Raw genomic sequence first — 18,115 nt, forward strand, 5'->3', positions numbered from 1 at the left:
CGATAAGACCATCGGTCCATTGCGTCGTAGTTAGCGTTTAAAGCCGGGCCAAGACCTAACATATGTCACTCAATCAACTCCATATGCTCTTTTCAACTTATACAACTTCAATTACAGCCCGCGATCCAGCAACATAAGTAAAGTACTGACTTAGGCTACAGTGACCCTCTACTGAATCCCCTTCATCTCAACAGACATCAACCGAAACCCAACGATGTCGTCAACAAAAGGTCTTGCCCTAGTCACTGGCGCAAACGGCTTCATCGGGGCCCGGACAGTTGAAGCCTACCTCCTGGCCGGCTACTCCGTCCGCGCCGCTGTCAGGACCCAGCGCTCCGCAGACGAACTCACCGCCGCCCTCCCTTTGCAAGCCGCATCGGGCCAGCTGTCCACAGCCATCGTCCCAGATATTACCGTCCCAGGTGCCTTTGACGAAGCACTCAAAGGCGTCACCTCCATAGCCCACCTCGCGACACCCGTCAACTTCACCAACACAAATGTCGAGGAGGTCCTGGGGACTGCCGTGCAGGGCACGCTCGGCATCCTTGAATCAGCGATAAACGTGACCGGCTTGAAGTCATTCGTGTACATGTCGTCCATCGTGGCGATCCGCGGCTCGAGTCCCAAGTTCCAGGGGCGGGTTGTCTCGGAAGCGGACTGGAACGACGAGGCGGAGGAGATTCTCGAGAAGGCGGGCTCCGAGGCGACGGGTCACCAAATCTACGGCGCCAGTAAGGTGAAGGGAGAGCGCGCTTTCTGGGACTTCAAGGAGAAGAATAAGGACAAGATCAACTTCAGCATGACGGCCGTCAACCCCGTGTGGGTTGCCGGCCCTCCGCTTATCCTCCCCGAGGACCCGAAGAGGCTGAGTGATACTGCCATTATTGCGTATCGCGTCATGAGCGGCGAAGAGGTGCCGCCTGTGGGACCTGGCAACGGGACGCACGTTGATGCCCGGGATGTCGGGCGTCTTATTGTGTTCGCTGCCGATAGACCGGACGTGGCTGATGGGCAACGCTTCATCGCTGGTGGGAACGGTAACTTTGCCAACATTCAGGCGTATTGCGACCTGTTGAGGAAGGCGTATCCTGAGAGGAGGGATATCATCCAGGAGGGAGAGCCTGGGAAGGGGTATCTGGAAGACTACGGCGAGCCACCTGAGTCACGAAGGGTCGATGCATCGAAAGCTTCAAAGGCGACTGGACAGTGTTGGATCACTTTTGATAAGATGATTCTGGATGCGGCCAAGGCTTATGAGAGGTATTTCTAGTTGTTTATTTGGGTTTCTTTGCTGGGCCATGGCACAGGTTTTCATCATGAGAAAACGTCCGAAGAAGGGGCATGAGCTGCCCTGAGAATCTACAACTCTAGTGATCTATCGTTCTCCTGTTATGCAGAGACGCCTGATTAAGGTCAGGAAGTGAACCTAAGCCTGCATGGCCTCTTTTCAGTCCTACGACGTTCTTGTCAGTCAGAAGTTTTCAAACGATGATGGAATAGTGTAGATAAAATCCTTACCTCCTCCATCTAGCACGTGCAACCGATGACGGCCACTTCGCAGCAACATCCGTCGCCGCAGGTCCGAGGTTGGTTGGCAGGGCATGACTTGCCATTCCAGACTGAGCAGCTGTTGGCGGCTACGCCATTCGCGGCCATGAGGGCGGCAACGGCAACAAAGAGAGTTTGGAACTGCATTTTGTAGAGGTCGATTGGTTGGAGGACTGAATTAAGATGGTTCGGTTGCTTACTATTGTCGGGCAGATGTGTTGATGAGGCCATTTGCATTCCATTGTGTGAGCAAGATGTGTTTCTTTATATCTTCCTACTCAATATGCCACCCCACATAGTTGATGATATAGAGTCCTTCCAATATGAAACAGTCTTGGCAATTGTATCAAGATTGATGAGAAAGTATTCAGTAGACACCAACGCAATTAATTCCGAGTGCAAATCTAGGCCAAATCCGCCAATCAAATGAATCAAAAGACGCATCTTCCTACATTCTGCCCCCGATTATAACCCGAGTCAGCACAGCCGAAGGAATGAGGCGAGTCAGTATCAATTACAGCTAGCCCGTGCTTCCAGATGAACTTGTCGATCAATCGTCAGGGTGTGACAGGACTTTAAATGCTCACTTGGCATCCTTGCTGACTTCCTTTCTTCCCGCTAAGTCCGCATCCTGCCGCTTACCCAAGTTCGTTCGTATGACGGAGTCCACTTGACTTATAACTGTCACATTCCTCATTAGCTGGCAAGCTTTACTCACCTGCTCAGGAAGCCAGGCCCATTGAAGTGGTGATTGAATCATGAGGGCTCCAGGAGTTTTGCGATCACGTGTCACGAGTTGCATTGTATGAGACCGCAAATGCTTGATCATGTATCAATAGTAGTCTTCGTATCTCTTGTTATCAGACTGAAAGACTCTGTCCATCCTTCTTCATTCATTCCAGAAAGACCCCTTCAATGGTACAACGTTGACTCTCGTAGCCCCTATGCCGTATGCATCGACCCTCTTCAGGCTTCGATTCCCTGTCGATGGGACAATGCACGTATTCAACTTTTCGAACGATGGCACGGTATTATCAGGCGTCGGCAAGAAAGTCCATTACATCATACCGCGAAGATAGCGACCCTCCAAGACTTGCTCGAAATTGCCAAGGTCGATATGGTCCTCGTCGAACTTGCGGAGGGAGCCGCGGTGGATCTCGGTGTCAACGATCAAGAGCTTGCCAGTAGTCATGTTGTAGAAGCAATGCTAAAGTTTGAAAAGAATCAGGGTCAGCATGCAGGCCCGAGTCGCAAGGTAGGAGAATCAAAAGAGAGAGAAAAGAAGAAACGACACTCGACATATCCCAATAGAGCTCGAGCTTCAACTCAGCGACGAACGAAATAAAACTGACCTTGTGCTTGTGCTTCTCATCCTTAACCACAGTACCGTCGCCCTTGACAGGGTGTCCAATCAAGATAGCAGCAACCAAGAACTGCACGCCCCGGCCGAACTGAACATCAGCAACCAACTTGTCCAAACCCTTGGCCTCCATTCTATTCTTGATATGCGCAACAACAGACTCATCGTCCTTGGTGACACCCACAAACATCTCGTACGAAAAGTGCGTGACAAAGCTATCAGAAAGCCGAACCGTCTTGGCGCGCGGGAAAGACTCCAAAAACTCAGCAGACTGCTCAGAATATCTGAGGTTGCCGACGATGCCCTGAATGTGCTCGGCATTCTGGCGCGCAAAGGGGCCCAACAGGTCCGCCATGGTCGGGAAGCGCTGCGCGCCCGAGTCGACGAGGGAGCGGGCCCAGTAGATGGGGCGGGCTTCGTCGTAGATCTGGCGGCAGGTCAGGAGGAAGTCGCTGTGCTCTGCGGTGGCTGCCCAGGCCGGGACCGGGCCACCGCGAAGGCGGCGGTTGTTGCGGACGAGGACGATGCTGTCGCAGGTGACGTTGGAGCCCTTGATGACTTCGATGTAGATCTTGGAGCGGATCTCGTAGGGAATGGTGAGGAGAATGCAGGGGCGCTGGGCGTCGGTGATGGCGGGATTGTTGGTGCTCGCCATGTTGATGTGGTTGACGCCCGTGGTGATGTTGTCGACGTCCACGGTGGCATTGTCGACATCGACGTCCATGGCGGTGTCGTCAATATCGATGGCGGTATCGTCGACTTCCATCGCGTTATTCTCGACTGCCATCGCGGTGTTGCGGCCTCTGCGAACTCTACCGCCTCTGCGACGTCTGCGTCTAAGGACGGTAGCTTGTCCGCTATCGTTGCCAGACCACATCTTCGCGAACTGATGAATTGACGATGTCCGCGGGGGAAGATGAAGATGGATATGGAGATGATTTTGGAAAAGAGAGTTTTTGTTCTGGAAGGAAGGCCTTTTTCCTTTTTGGAAATATTCAGGGTGGTGGGCGAGGTAGAAGGCGCTGGAAGTCATGTGAGAAGCGGATACTTGAAGAGAGGCGGCCTTGATGGTGAAGACGGGATGGGAGGTTCATGAGTGAATCACATTATCACGGAGAGCTTCTAGTTGGCATTGAGTACAGGGGTAGTGAAGGGAGATAACGTTACTCGGGATGCTCGGACTTGGGCAACTCGTCCGGGCCTCAAAGTCATGGCTATCCAAGTCAGTACGTACGATGCTGTTGAGCTTAGCAGACTTGGGATGAGCACAAAGGCATCAGAGGTGTCAAGACACGTCTTGCACCTGTAGTTAGTCCTTCAGGTTGAAAGCAAATCAGAATTATCAAAGTCTCTATCCTTTCATGACTTTGTTGTCTGGTGAGCATTATGCCTTACCGTGATCTTCTAGAAAAGTCCAACATTACTGGGTATAAGCCTTTTTAGACATGTAAGAGAGCTTGAAATCTGCTTAGCTCTTCCTCAGAGTCGACAATTCCCTTCAATTATCTGGAGGATAGTTTACCATATTACTGTTGCGAAATCCTGTAAGCCCCATTCAAGATGCGAGAGGCAAGTGTGGGCAAAGAAGACGAATCTCAGTAGGAAGAATGTGATACGTGGCATCAGTGAAGGTTTAATAGAGTCCAGCGTGGTACAGTAACGATCGGGTATGGTAGTAGTGAATAGGAAGAGTCGAAAGAAGTTGCGAAGCAAATGTCATCGATCAATTAGTGAATAAGTGCAGGCGCAGTGAGATATTGTGTGAGTGGCTTGCCCATCATGAGCAGACCTTATCGATTTATAGATGGCTAATTAATGTACCTGCTCCAGGAACATGCTTATGTCCTAGGATTACGAGAAGCACCTATCAATCTCTCCAAATTGATTCAAGAAACGAAAGACTGAGTGTCTACTTGGCAACAATGGCCTCGCTTGCTTTCAGAGCACCAACCACCGTGAAGCAGATCAGGGGTGATACGATATAAGACATCTGAAATCTTGTCAGCAAATATCCCATGTGTCGGAGGGCAAGAGGCTAGGAGGTGTCAACTTACAGTCAAAAACTTGGCAATCAACATCTTCAAAGAGTCCTCAGACCCATCAACATCCGCCAGCGCAGACAACTTCATAGCCGGAGGTCCAGTCGGCATAAGCATCAAACAGAACCACAAAAGCGCATCCTTGGTCAAGAGTTCCGTCCTGCTAGCCAAGAGATAAATCACGCCAATCGAGATGACGGGCCAGAGAATGAACCTAACAAACGTGACCGCCAGGAACGGCACCACAGGCACCTTGCTCTCCTTGGAGTCCTCCCCGTTCTTGTACTGCAAGATGGCCTTGGACAGCTTCACGCCCACGACGATGACTTGCAGCACGGCGAAGAGCTCGCCGACGTTCTTGACCGAGGAGGTGAGCCAGGCGTTGAAGTAACCGCCCTCCTCAGGCTCGTTGAAGAAGAGGCGATGGAGAGCGGGGACGAGGCCGAGAAGGGCGCCGATGAGCGCGCCGATTACGGGGGCGTTGACGAAGCTGTACAGGAACTCGAGGATGGAGCGGGATGTCGGGGACAGGTTGGACCAGTATTTGCTGCCCTTGCCGTAGACGCGGTACTTTGTGCGGGTGATTCTGGTCACGGTGCGGTCTGGGAGAAGAGAGGTTTGCTCGTTGTGCTCGACGGCGTCCTGCTCTTGGGACTCGAGATCTTCTTCGCTATCGCTGTCATTTTCATCGTCGTTTTGGTCTCCCTCGTTCTTGTCAGGGGCTTCCTCTTCTTGGCCGTTGAGGAGTTTCGGTCCCAGAGCAAATGTGAGGGAGTTGCCAATCATGGCATTGACCAAGAAATAGCTCTTGGCTTTGGTGACGACGCCAGAGCTGTCATCGATGGAGCTAAGGATGCCGGTGGCGTCGAGGGATTGCACGAGCAAGAGGGGCAAACTGGTCGTGTTATTGAAGGCGATGGCCGGAATGACCCAGTCGGGCATGCCAAAGACCTTTGTCAAGACGAAACCGATGCCAATTGACACTGTAGTGTAAAATATGGCCCAGATGATGATGGGGACGTATCGAATTCCCTGGTAGATGGGTCAGACGAGACGGATTCAAGGTGCCGAAGGGTGGGCCCGGGATACTTACAGTCTCGAGGTCAAGCTGCGAACCAACATTCGTAATCAGGAGAGCAGGAAGGGCCATTCGAACGCAAAAGGTCGAAATCTTCTTGCTGCTACGGTCGTCGAGGAGGCCATACTGGGCGGCAATGACACCGGCGGAAATGGTGAGGAGCACCGATAAGGAAGCTTGGAAAGCCCCCAAGAAGGGGACGAGGATGCTTTCTGCCGTGTTGTCTGACATGGTTTCTGCTAGTCTTTCCAAGTCACTGAACTGCCAGCAACCTGAGGGGACAGGAGAAGGGGAACAAGCGTGGTTTTAAGAAGAGCGGCAGCAACTTCGATTGAGACACGCGACAGCTCAGCTAGAACTTGTTCCTTGCTGTGCTTGCGCAGGGACAGAAATGCTTGGCGTGTGCGCTTGGCACCAGGAGCGTGAGGAGGCCGTGGACGTCACTGTGCACGGGCCAAGAACGCCCCTTGATAGCGTCTTGATGATGAGATGAGGTTTCTGGCTTGGCTGCTTCCGGGCGCCCATGATGATGTCCATAACTTCTTCGATCGTGGTGTTTTTGGACTGCTTTTGTGGTGTTTCTGCAATGCCAAGCATCGTCGATGGAAGGAAGGGCGGTTTTGGGGTCACGGTGTGAGCGAGGTGTGTGATCCAAGCTCCCCCGGTGCCATGCTCGGTGAGCTTCGCTGGGAGCTTCCCGTCACCGAGAACTTACACAAAAGGGAGTACGTACCGTTTTATGCTCAGGAGCTGTGCAAAGGTCTCCACAAATAGCCGAGCAAAACCGAATTGGTGCGAACGTCATTGCATGCTCACCAATGGAGCTTCTGCTCCCGGTTGCTGTCCTCGGCATAACCTCCAGCTCTACCGGCACAACGTCGACATCGAATTCTGCAAATCGTTCAACGCCCATCACCGCGATTGAAATCCGTCTTCGATCTCGGACTTACTCCATTGGCTTGTTCTGCTTGCGCTTCTCACTGCAGTCTATCCCAACCGCCACAATGCCTCCCCGTCTCGCTCCCCTCCGGATCGCAGTCCGCATCCCGCGCACCACACACGCATCCTCCAGATCCCCGGCGGCAGTAGCCGGAGCTTTCTACTCGACCTCGACGGCCGCAGACTCTAACCAGCCGCTCATCACCGTCACACAGCTCCCGGCACCCGGGTCCGGCCACATTCGCATTCTCGAGCTCAACAGACCCAAGGCACGCAATGCCCTCTCCAAAGCTCTTCTCTCCCAGCTGCGCGCCGAGGTCGACGCCGTCCACGCCCAGTATGACCCGGAGACCGGCGCCGAGATACCGCCGCAGCCAATCTTTGGCGGCGCCGCCGGCAAAGACGTCAAGGGCCCTACGCGCGCCCTCATCCTCGCCAGCGCCGTTGAGACGAGCTTCTGCGCCGGCGCGGACTTGAAGGAGAGGCGGGGCTTCACACAGGAAGAGTAAGTTGTACCCTCACACTATGAACCCCAAATCCAGCCGAGGGCCAATTATTGGATATCTCGTCGAGATTCGAACAAGAGCTTGCTGCTAACACGTGAGCCCGCACAGGACCGACGAGTTCCTCCACAACCTCCGCTCCACCTTCACCTCCCTCCAAAACCTCCCAATCCCAACAATCTCGGCAATCTCCTCCATCGCCCTCGGTGGCGGCCTCGAGCTTGCCCTCTCAACGCACTTCCGCGTCCTCTCCTCCAACGCCCTCGTCGGCCTCCCCGAGACGCGCCTGGGCATCATCCCCGGCGCCGGCGGCACCCACCGCCTGCCCGCGCTCATCGGCCTCTCCCGCGCGCGCGATCTCATCCTCACGGGCCGCCGCGTCTCCGCGCCCGAGGCCTACTTCCTGGGCATCGCGGACCGGCTGGTGGACATCACGCACGAGGAGGCGGAGAAGGCGGGCGAGGGCGACAAGGACAAGGGCGTGTTGCTGGCGGCGCGCAAGGCGGTTTTGAGCGAGAGCGTGAGGCTGGCGGGGGAGATTTGCGAGGGCGGGCCGATTGCCATCCGCGCTGGACTTCAGGCTGTGGCGTGGGCGAGGGAGGAGGTTGAGAATAAGATGTATGAGCGGGTTGTTGCTACGGATGATCGGAATGAGGCGCTCAAGGCGTTCCAGGAGAAGAGGAAGCCTGTTTTCAAGGGCCAGTAAGGCTGTGTAGTATTTGTGCGTATCTATGGTCTAGATATAGATATGAGAGCTAGGCATACATTGCTTGAATGTAGTCTCGAGACTATGATGAGATGGATCAGCTTAGCTGGAAGAGTGTCAGCAACGCGAGATTTATCGTGATATAGATGCGGCGGCCATGTTCGTTGATCAGACAGTTATTCTCTGACGATGATGTACTATTCTCGCTCAATCGATCACCCAAGAGACTGAGGGCATATAGATAACTTGAGGAAGTTCCGATATGCATGTCGGGTGAAGAGGGCTCATAAGCCCCACCTCGGATCCGTGCCGGTAGTGGATTCAGGTGCGGCACGGATGGGATCGAGATGCAACATGGCGGGGAATCTCTAAGAAGGTACTGCTTGACTTGATGTAGACTAGGACTGAAGCTGGGGCTCATGTGAAAGGAGCGATTACCAAGCTGAATGCCTACCTAGCCTAGAATGCCAGCTTACATTGGGCTACCTAGATATTTCTCTTCATTCCGCCCTGCCCTATCCAGATTAGAGCTATTCAAGCGTTGAAGACCGAGGTTATGCAAACAGCCCAAAGTAATGCGTACAGTGGCAGAGAGATTGGTGTTAGGTAAGGCAGCTAGTGGTCTCATGAAGGCCAGGCCAACGAAAGTAGATATGGCGTCATCTTCCCCAGTCCCAACCGCCTATTCCGCGCAGAGAGATCGAAAATCGGAACCTAGACAGTACATGTACCAACTCCCAAAAGCACGGCAGTCTGCATCAAACGTGCATTGGATCAAATGTCAAGCGGGCTGGAGACTGGAGGGATTGGTCCGCAATCGATGATGTAGGTGTGATACAATTGTCTTGGTGGTTGCCGGGACGTCATAGCGCCTCTTTTTTTCGTACTCCTTGGGTCCAGCCCAGTGCGCCTACGCTGTGCAGGTGGAGCTTTGGGGGGAAGTTGCCGCCCTGGGGTGCAGTCGGGTCGGTGCATTCACGGGTGTTCCAGACCGTGTTAGTGCTAATTACTGCTCGCCTACTACCCTTTCCACTTCGCCTCAACAGACGAACACCATGACATCACGGGTAGCTCATACGTAGCTCAGCTTCAACTCGGGCCTAGCTCCCCTTTTACCGCACCTCGCCATGGGAGACGCAGACACAGACTGGGACGGGAGAGTACGTAGTGAGCTAAGGGAGGTACGCGAGCGAGGGGTAGCTCCTTCCGGGTTTCCTCTTGTCTTTCATATTTGAGCTCTCTGCACCTCTTACTCCATCTACCTCCCTTTCTACCTTACTACTCATCACAACATCATCACCACCTCAAAAACTTCAAACGAATCAACGACGACTCGTCATCACCACTGATAAACCTTCCACAAACCACCAAACACACACACACACACATCACAATGTCTTTCCTCATCGAAGCCACCGGCCGCCGTCTGGCCACCGTCCCCCGCGTCATCCCCAGAGCCGCCGTCGCTGCCCCCAGAACATTCACCACCTCCTTTGCCGCGCAAAAGTCGGCAACAGAGACCGTCAAGGATGGTCTGAAGACTGTCGACCGCAAGGTCAGCGACAAGCTCGTCGATGGTATCAACGCTGGTGGTATGTTCTTCTCGCCTCTTTGGCTCCACGCCCACATGATCACACGATACTAACATATCCTCTTCACAGCCAACGTCGCTGAAAAGGTCAAGCAGAACGTCCCCAACACCCAGGGCGAGGCCGCCGGCAAGGCACAGGAACTCAAGGGCGAGGCCGCCGGCAAGGCGCAGGAACTCAAGGGTGAGGCCAAGGGCAAGGCCAACGAGCTTGCTGGCAAGGCCAAGGGTACCGCCGACCAGGTCAAGAAGAACCTGTAAACTTCCCACACTCAATGATTCTTCCAACAAAAAGTTCCGGGAAGGAAAGATGTATGACGACAATGTCTGAGCATGCGTTATGAAAGGCCGCTGGACTGGAAATGTCCTACGTGCGACCTACTTGTATACTACCACTACTACCTCATAGCATGGAAAGGGGTTCGAGGGTGACTCCGTGGGGCGTTTTAGCAAGGTCAAATCAATATTGCGATTGATCACAACACATTCTGAACTGCTTCGCTGATCAACGTGACTCCAAATTGCCATCTCTCTCCAAATCGTGCCCACCAGCTAATCCACCAATAACAATAACTTACGACATGTTGCGTGTAATGAATTATTGAGCATCCTTGTATTTTTCGAAGACTTAGGTCCTCGCCAGCTGTCGCAACACTTCATTTAATACAAGATATCCGATGGTCGAAGCAATGTGTATCATTGGCCAATGGCATCTCAGAAGTACAAAGATAGTCATGTGAAGCCGCATCCATTCACACTGAGAGGCAACAGCGGGACATGCCACTTTAGTGTATCGATGATGATGCTCTACTTGAGGCTTATCAGAGCTGGATGCGACTCGAACATATAGGACTAGCAGGTACACATGCCCAGGCTCTGAGCCTTACACAAAAAAGACGTTATGGATCACGCAAGACACAAGTCGAAAAGCAGTATCAAGATCACGCAAACATCAAAAGCACAGCATGGAAAAATGTACCGACAGAACCACCTCCCAACCCTGACACCCTCCGCCCCCTCCCATCGTCCTCTAGTCAAAGACCAGAGTCAAGGAATCAAGGCAGATAGCAGGATGACATGATATAAAAGGCCGGGAGAGCAAATGGTCAATCCGCAGACCGAACCACCCGCCCCCACCCATAAAAGTCCCTGTCCTTAAAAGTAGAAACCGTCGGCGTCGACACATCCCATCATGGAGTCTTTCTTCCACCGGCAACACTTCATCTTGAGCGATCTTGTGCCTTGCGGATCCGAAATGTCCCAGAGGATATGGAGGTCTGTTTAATGTACCGCTCGTAATACAGAGCTGGATCAAGGATGAATCTCTCCTTGCGCTCCACCTTGACGTGCGGATTTGCCATGGTCTTTGAAAAGCCATGGCGAATGATTTCTTGAGAGAGAGAAGGGAAAAGAAGAACGTTCACAGATATAGCACAACGAAATTGATGTTGACTTTGGCTCGTGCCAGGAACTCGCAAGGTTTGGGTCGGTTGCCGGGACGGCCCATGGGGTATCGTACATTCTGGTCTCGTCTAGTCAAGTCTCGTCAGCAGCAAACATTAGTGGAACGACCGGTCTTGATCCTCCTCGAAGAAGACCTTCTTCCTTCCGCTACCCCGATCGTGATCCAGATCCTCCAACGCCTGATCAATCTCCAAGATATCCAACATCTCCACCTCGACATCGCGTGTCGTAACGTCATCCTGTAAATCTGCGGCGGCGTTGAGCGTGTCGGCGAAACCGAAACCGGACTTGGGCCGTCCGATGGGAAGCGTGAAGTCGTGTGTCGGATCATCGACGTCGATGCTATCGCGGCCATTCGATTTCGTGCGCAGACTTCTAGTCTTGTTAACGCTGAGGTTGAACGACACATTTCGGGGCTGATCGGGTCGAGGGTGGACAATAATGGCGCTCGGTGGCTCTGGCTTGCCCTTGTCGCCAAAGAGACGTCGGCGGGTTGAGACAACCGTTCCGATCTTGGTGCCAGGGGTGTCCTCGGACTCGTGGACAATCACCAATCGGCTCTCGCCCATGATGAGGACCTCAATCTGCAGACCCCCATCGTTCTCCTTCAGTCTGGCAAAGTTGACAGCGGCACCCACACCACAGCAGCGCTCTCCGAGAAGTCCGGTAGACAGATCTTGCAAACGGATCATTCGTGTTGGAGTAGTACCGCTGAACAGGTTCACACCTCCACCAGAACTCCGACGCAGCTGGGCATCCCAGAAGCGTGAGACGGCGGGGATGACAGAGACATTATCCAGTCCGCCGATCCAAAGCACAACGCTCTCATCAGCGGAGCCAGAGCCTGAGCCACTGCCGGGCAAGGGTGTCACAACAATACCGCCTCTGACAGACACAAGCCTTTCCAGTGAGCCTGCGGTACTGAGCGAAGCTGCTGCGTCACGTCGGCTGTGGGGTGTCAGAGGTACGAACTCGCCGTTGCCGTTGGACCTCGGTACGCTTGCTGTTGTCCTCAACGGCCCTGTGCCTTCAACGTGACCGGTAGCACTGAAGGCGGTGATTGCGCCACCCTTGATGCCAGAGCTGTTCTTTCCCATGATCGAGGCGCCTAGCGGGCTAGCACCATCCACATCCCATATACCCCAGGTGCCATCGGCGAGCAGTGCGAGGACAGCTCTGCCATGAGAAATCCATGCGGCGTCAAGGATGGGTTTGCGTGTCGACGTAGGGCGGGTGAATGGCTGGAACAGAGAGAGCAGCCAGGATCCTTGGCTAGGGAATGGCCCGGTGGCTTGGTCATCCGGAGGAAAAGAGGGTAGCGCGTAGTCGTAGATGCGAACAGCGTGCGAAGAGGCTACTGTAAGGATCTGTGTAAGATGCGTCGGGTTGAATGAGATGCTGGAGAGGGGGCTAGGAAGATATTCGGCTTGGAATGGGTTGATTCGGGCACTGGCTTCGCCGGGTTGGACGTCAAGAGGCACATCCCAGAGACGGAGAGTGCCAGATGCCTCGCGGGTATGTGCGGCGACAACGAGACGAGGCTTCGGGGCACTTGATGCGCCGGTCTGCTCTCGTATCCGATCGGAGCTAGAGGAAGCTTTGGGTCTGATTAATGACATGGCAATGCCTTCACTCCGTTTGTATTGGCCGCCAAGAAGGACGACTCTCTCTCCCCATTGACCGGAACCAGCCTTCCCAGCCAGAAGGTTGGACATGAGCTCAGGGCGTGCCTTGCTCTCGGGACTCGGCGGTGTAAGAGGAAGGGTCACGACGTAGACATCGTTGGTTGCGCAGGCCACCGTGAACACCATCTTTTCCTTCAAAACATCGGCTCCTCCCCAGGCAGCATCTTCCGCAGAGCATGGCGTCATAGGCAGGACGGCAAGATGCAAAACAGATGTGCCAAGAGAGAGGTCAAGAGTCTGGATGATTTCAGGGTAAGGTCCCTCCTCCTCGGAATCTTCGAATTCGGGCTTGTCGGTAAAGGGCGCTGATGCCTTGCCTGCCTTGGCTGGTGGTTCGTCGTCGTCGGAGTCTATGATCATTACGGCATCGTCTGGAGCACCATTCTGCTTCTCATTGGCAGGTTTTGCTTGTTGCTTCTTCGATGGCCTGAAGCGACGTCCACCTCTCCATATTATTGTAATGCCATTGTCGTGGCCATAAAGGAGGATCGTAGCTCCTTGGGAAGACTGGACAGGGTAGGTCTTGACATCGTTGATCCGTCTCGAGAGGTTGTAGCTAAAGCCTGTCAGCGCGCTTCTTTGAAAGTAGCTTCCAGAGCTGCCTCTCAAACATACGTGTATTGTGTGTTTTGTGACGTGCGCCGGACACGGGGCGTTGGCTGAGGGGCCATAGCTGCCCAGATGTGAAGTTGAATTTGAGCTTCGGCCTCGAGTAAGCGTCGCGAATGGCGGCGTGTAGATGGAGAGCCCTCGCTTGACTCGACAGCGATTGATGTGGATCGAAAGGAAGAGTTTGTCGCCCGGCCGTTTAAAATCGCAGTGATGGATATGCGTGGACTTTTGCGCAAGCTGCACGTTGATTCCCCAAGTGCTGTAGCTGGGAAACAAAAACGCGATGGGCGTCGCGAAAAGCATCAAAATGGAGTGGCTGAAGCCTCCACCTGCTCTTTCTGCCGGGCAGAGAGTGTGGCTAGTGAGGGCGGTCAGCACGGGTAACCATAACGAAGGAATCAAGTCCATCTGGTGCCAGCTGCCACCGACCCCTCCAGAGCTCTCACCTCGTCACCAAGACTGTGTGCCTCCGTCCTGCCCGACTTTCGCTTGAATAAGCCGAAAGAGGAAAGAGAGATCAAGTTGAGCTTCCTTTTCACATTACTTCATCTCTTGAGATTTCATCTTCTTCACTTTGGGAGTTTTCCTCCTTGACCTACCAACTGCATGCTGGTCTGAGACCACAATTCGTCCCCTCCTCTTGCTATTTTGTTCACGTCGGGCAAGCCTTTTGTGGTAGGGCGTCGACCTCATAGGGGCATTCTAACACCTTGAAGCACATAGAGACCGTGCTCCATGCTCCTCTCTCTCTATCTTCATCATCGAGCATTTTTCACGTCATCTGGGTCTTCCCAGGCTCGCTTTCAGTCACAATGTTCACCCCAACTGTTGCCAACTCGACCTCCTACTTCTATGCGCTAGGCAATACACCGGCCATCAATTTAGCCAAAAACCTGCCTAATGGAGTCGATGCCAGTTTACTACTACTTGGTTGCGGCGATGTGAGGAACATCGTTTACACAGCCTACAATGAGATTGGACTACGTAAGTGCTGCATAGGTCCTGGTGAAATCACATCCACCTTTCTAATTCGCCATCAGCTGGTCGCAATCTGGATATCACAGTCAATGACATCGATGAAGCTATTCTGGGTATGTTCAAAGTTTGCATCCGCCAATGAGTATTTGCTGACAATCCGAAGCACGCAACATCTTTCTGTTCTCTCTGCTCATCGACAATGACAATGTCTCCGGAAATACCCCCTGGAACTTGTACTACAACCTTCACATTGACAGCTCAGACCTACACATCTTATCATCTCAAGTCAAGAAGCTTCTCAAAGCATCAGAGTCGCTGAAGTCGTGGAAATCAAGCTCATACGGCAAAGTCTTGCCCTTCTGTGATCAGGCCACCCTCGACGACGTTCGTGCCGTCTGGATCAGCTATGAGAATGCCGCTGCGTCCGACAATGTCATCGCCAATTCCGAAGCCCTGACTGCTAATCTCAAACACTCCATTGAGATGAAGAGAATTGCCTTCGGCAACGCTGTAGCTTTCACCGGTTTGCGATCAGCTGCTCCTGCTGCACTCAAAAACGCACAGGAAGTTACCGAAGCTTCTCAGCAGTTCTGGGAGTCCGCCGACGCTACACCCAACGGTGCCGTCAGCAACCCAAACCCCCTCTTCTATGCCTCGCTGTCGAAACACCATCTCTTGCACTACGGAACTGACCCCGTCCTCGGCTTCCATCTTGCTGCGGCCTTCATCCCCTTGACCGAACAGTCTCCTCTGAAGCCTGATCAACAGGATGAGAGGACCAGGATTTTCTCGGCCGCAAAGACACAATTCCGAGAGTGGGCGACTGCCTGTGGGACTCTTCTTCGTGGGAAGAAGTTGGTGATCCGTTCCACCGCCAGTGAAGCCCTTGCGTTCTGCCACACTCTGCAGCACTTAATCGTCACCAAGGAGACGTCTGCCGGATGTTACCGTCGCCAATTCGATGCCCGCGTCCTGTCCTTGGACCAAGATGTGTACGGCGCCAAGTCAACAGCTCCGATCGCATTCGACACCGTTGACACATCCAACCTCGCAGACCACTTTGGCACATTGAACATTCTCATGTCGGCTCTACCTCTGCTCACACCCCACCCCTGGTCGGCTGTCTTCACCGAAACCCTTTTGAAGAGAGAAAATACCGCCAAAGAGGCCTTTGATACCCTCTTGTACGGCCACGGCCCCACGATATCACTGTTGGTAGGCGCGAGCGCGGTCGAATACTGGACCAACTCCACTGCCGTTTCAAGCGTCGATGAGATCTTGATCGGTCTGAGCACCAAGAGCATCCAGGCGAAAGGCGACGAAGTGGCTCAAGTGCACAGTCGAATTACATGGAAACAGAGCAAGCTTTTCTCAGGAGTCAACGCCTCTGGGCCTCTCGCAATCGAATCTGAAGCGCTAGCCAGCATCTTCTTCAGCCTCTACCTTAAGGTCTTCGCACACGAGAACCCCATGAAGCTTCTGTCCATCTCGAAGTCATCCGTCACGCAACTTATCCGCAACACGGCCTACTCCCACTTCCACCGGGGCACCCTCGTCTCCCTTCTCCATTACCTCAAGCTGCGTCTATCTGTCGACAATTTTGGAAAGACTTGCGGATTTCTGCTCCAGAAAATATCCGCTGAAAGAAGCCTGATGTTCACAGGGAATCTTAGACAAGATTTGTCTGTGCAGATGCATACGCAGGGGGTCGACTCAGAAGACTGGCTTCGGGCAGAGATCAAGCCTAACCGTAACCTCGGCGGGTTCGACTCCTGGACATCAGTCCCAGAGGTCGTGGCCGTGACTCTCGTTGTCCCGCGGGAGAAGATTGCGCGGGTCTTTGACGGCTCTGACCAAGCCAAAATCAGTTCTCCCACCATCAGAGGTTCATTGGTCTCTGGTGAAGACGCCAACCACAAGTGGCACAACTTCTACGACGAGGTACAGCTTGTCTTTGGGACCGTCAAATCCAGTGGTAACCGTGACACCAGCGACTTCTCGGTCACCGTCGATGCAGACCCAGCAGGTTGGCTTGGGAAATCTCCGCTCATCGCAACCTTCTACGTCTCTGCTGCGGCGTTGCAGGTGGAACGCAAAACTTCCTATGTCCGCCTAGAGGTCCTGAGCTCTGCACAAAGTATCGCTGTCTTCAGCAAGACTCTCGGTAGCGAACTCAGAATCTTCCAGGCTAAGTTGGCTGACGAGGACAGCGTCTTCATCACCCAGTACATGCCCGGTCAGACAAGGTATCCGGCTGCTTCCGAAGCTGCGGGACTTGTCGCGGAGATTGCTTTCGAAAAGAGCACGGACACAGAATCGACCTTCACCGCAAACGCATCACAAAGACAGGACAGAATCGAAACCATTACTGGACATCTCGATATCCTGTCTACCAAGGGCAAGAAATTCCTTAGTGACAAGCTACCCATTACCCTTGATCAAGTGTCTCCCTTCACCATCAACGTCGTGTTTGGTGACAAGGAGCTTGTCTATCCTCTCACCTTCCCCGCTCTCATCGACGCCAGCAAGGCGAAAACTCGCATCGCTCGTACATCCGCCTACGTCGAGGTCATTGCCCCCTTTGCCGAACCTAGCAGCGATCCAGAAACGAACACAGTACTCACCGACTTTGTCTATCCGACTCAGCTTGCACGAGGTCTCTCAAACACCCCAGCCGATCTCAACACCCCGCACTTGAACCTCGACCGCCTCCCTATCATCGACGTCGCCAAAAAGGATGAGCTTCCCTTCCTCAACACACTCCTCTCCTTCGAGTTCTCGGTCCGTGAGAGGGCACTGCGCGAGCGTATCAACGCCAGCAGGCTCGACCTCGCCCCCTCGCCCCGCGTCAACTTTAAGGAGTCAATCTTCACCATGACTATGCTCTCCACGGGTCAACAAGGTGGCCAAACTGGCCTCTTCTGTCTCAACCATCCGGACCGCGGCGGCATTCACATGCTCTTCTTCGTCTCCGCTCTCCGTCTCGATGCTGCCTCTGCCTCCGTCGTCCTCGATGCCGCAGTCCTACCATTCACGCTCCCCATTATCAAGAAGGTAGAGCCATTCCTTCTGCTTCTGAGAGAGCTCGAGATGGCCTCTGTCACCGTCAACGACGAGGAACTCATCCTCTGGAAGAAGGTCCTCCCTGCCCTGGCCGAGCGTACCCGGACGTGGAACCATAATTCGTCGTGCGAGTACCGCAAGGCCGGCGCCACCATACCCTTATCGCTGGAACCCAGTGAGCCTGTCCTCTGCTCCTGCGGCCGCGGACAGTTCCCTGCGAACTTCATCGGGCTCCCAGAGTGGGACACCGCGTCCAAATACGCCACCCGCATTGCCATCAGCCCGACGTTCGCTGTACCATTTGTGGAGGAGATTGTGGACACGAATAAATACAAGGATTATCGCGCTAATGGTATGGCGCCGCCTAAGGAAAGGTGCACCAACTGCGGCAAGGAGCCAACGAACGGCGCCGCTCTGAAGAAGTGTATGCGCTGCTTGAATGTCAAGTATTGCAGTGCCGATTGCCAGAAGAAGGATTGGCGAAAGCATCGTGGCGAGTGCAAGGAAAGCGAGGCGTATCAAAAGTAAACTCGGCATAGTGGCGATTGAGCA

The 18,115-nt window shown here is 53.7% G+C and overlaps 8 protein-coding genes across 8 annotated transcripts; 4 read left to right on the forward strand and 4 right to left on the reverse strand.

Annotated features, from left to right (window-relative positions):
* Positions 1–214: 214 nt before the first annotated feature.
* CPAR01_07210 (NAD dependent epimerase/dehydratase) lies at positions 215–1,270 on the forward strand (the record flags this gene model as incomplete). The annotated part of the gene is made up of 1 exon (XM_060491480.1): positions 215–1,270. The coding sequence occupies one exon, from the start codon at positions 215–217 to the stop codon at positions 1,268–1,270; it is 1,056 nt and encodes a 351-aa protein (XP_060350354.1).
* A 257-nt stretch (positions 1,271–1,527) lies between these two features.
* On the reverse strand, positions 1,528–1,695 carry CPAR01_07211 (uncharacterized protein; the record flags this gene model as incomplete). The annotated part of the gene is made up of 1 exon (XM_060491481.1): positions 1,528–1,695. One exon carries the CDS (start codon positions 1,693–1,695, stop codon positions 1,528–1,530), a length of 168 nt encoding a protein of 55 aa, XP_060350355.1.
* Positions 1,696–2,605: 910 nt separating this feature from the next.
* CPAR01_07212 (uncharacterized protein) lies at positions 2,606–3,785 on the reverse strand (the record flags this gene model as incomplete). The annotated part of the gene is made up of 2 exons (XM_060491482.1): positions 2,606–2,755; positions 2,901–3,785. The coding sequence occupies 2 exons, from the start codon at positions 3,783–3,785 to the stop codon at positions 2,606–2,608; spliced, it is 1,035 nt and encodes a 344-aa protein (XP_060350356.1).
* Positions 3,786–4,817: 1,032 nt separating this feature from the next.
* CPAR01_07213 (membrane transporter) lies at positions 4,818–6,256 on the reverse strand (the record flags this gene model as incomplete). Its single annotated transcript, XM_060491483.1, has 3 exons — positions 4,818–4,898; positions 4,963–5,979; positions 6,041–6,256. The coding sequence occupies 3 exons, from the start codon at positions 6,254–6,256 to the stop codon at positions 4,818–4,820; spliced, it is 1,314 nt and encodes a 437-aa protein (XP_060350357.1).
* Positions 6,257–7,029: 773 nt separating this feature from the next.
* Positions 7,030–8,173, forward strand: CPAR01_07214 (enoyl-CoA hydratase/isomerase; the record flags this gene model as incomplete). Its single annotated transcript, XM_060491484.1, has 2 exons — positions 7,030–7,469; positions 7,579–8,173. The coding sequence occupies 2 exons, from the start codon at positions 7,030–7,032 to the stop codon at positions 8,171–8,173; spliced, it is 1,035 nt and encodes a 344-aa protein (XP_060350358.1).
* Positions 8,174–9,566: 1,393 nt separating this feature from the next.
* Positions 9,567–10,022, forward strand: CPAR01_07215 (uncharacterized protein; the record flags this gene model as incomplete). The annotated part of the gene is made up of 2 exons (XM_060491485.1): positions 9,567–9,765; positions 9,835–10,022. The coding sequence occupies 2 exons, from the start codon at positions 9,567–9,569 to the stop codon at positions 10,020–10,022; spliced, it is 387 nt and encodes a 128-aa protein (XP_060350359.1).
* Positions 10,023–11,320: 1,298 nt separating this feature from the next.
* Positions 11,321–13,581, reverse strand: CPAR01_07216 (uncharacterized protein; the record flags this gene model as incomplete). The annotated part of the gene is made up of 2 exons (XM_060491486.1): positions 11,321–13,466; positions 13,526–13,581. The coding sequence occupies 2 exons, from the start codon at positions 13,579–13,581 to the stop codon at positions 11,321–11,323; spliced, it is 2,202 nt and encodes a 733-aa protein (XP_060350360.1).
* A 753-nt stretch (positions 13,582–14,334) lies between these two features.
* CPAR01_07217 (MYND finger) lies at positions 14,335–18,091 on the forward strand (the record flags this gene model as incomplete). The annotated part of the gene is made up of 3 exons (XM_060491487.1): positions 14,335–14,506; positions 14,563–14,613; positions 14,664–18,091. 3 exons carry the CDS (start codon positions 14,335–14,337, stop codon positions 18,089–18,091), a joined length of 3,651 nt encoding a protein of 1,216 aa, XP_060350361.1.
* Positions 18,092–18,115: the final 24 nt, after the last annotated feature.

The sequence above is a fragment of the Colletotrichum paranaense genome (genome assembly GCF_030867605.1).
Source record: "Colletotrichum paranaense strain IMI 384185 chromosome Unknown Scaffold_5.1, whole genome shotgun sequence".
In the NCBI taxonomy this organism is placed as follows: Eukaryota; Fungi; Ascomycota; class Sordariomycetes; order Glomerellales; family Glomerellaceae; genus Colletotrichum; species Colletotrichum paranaense.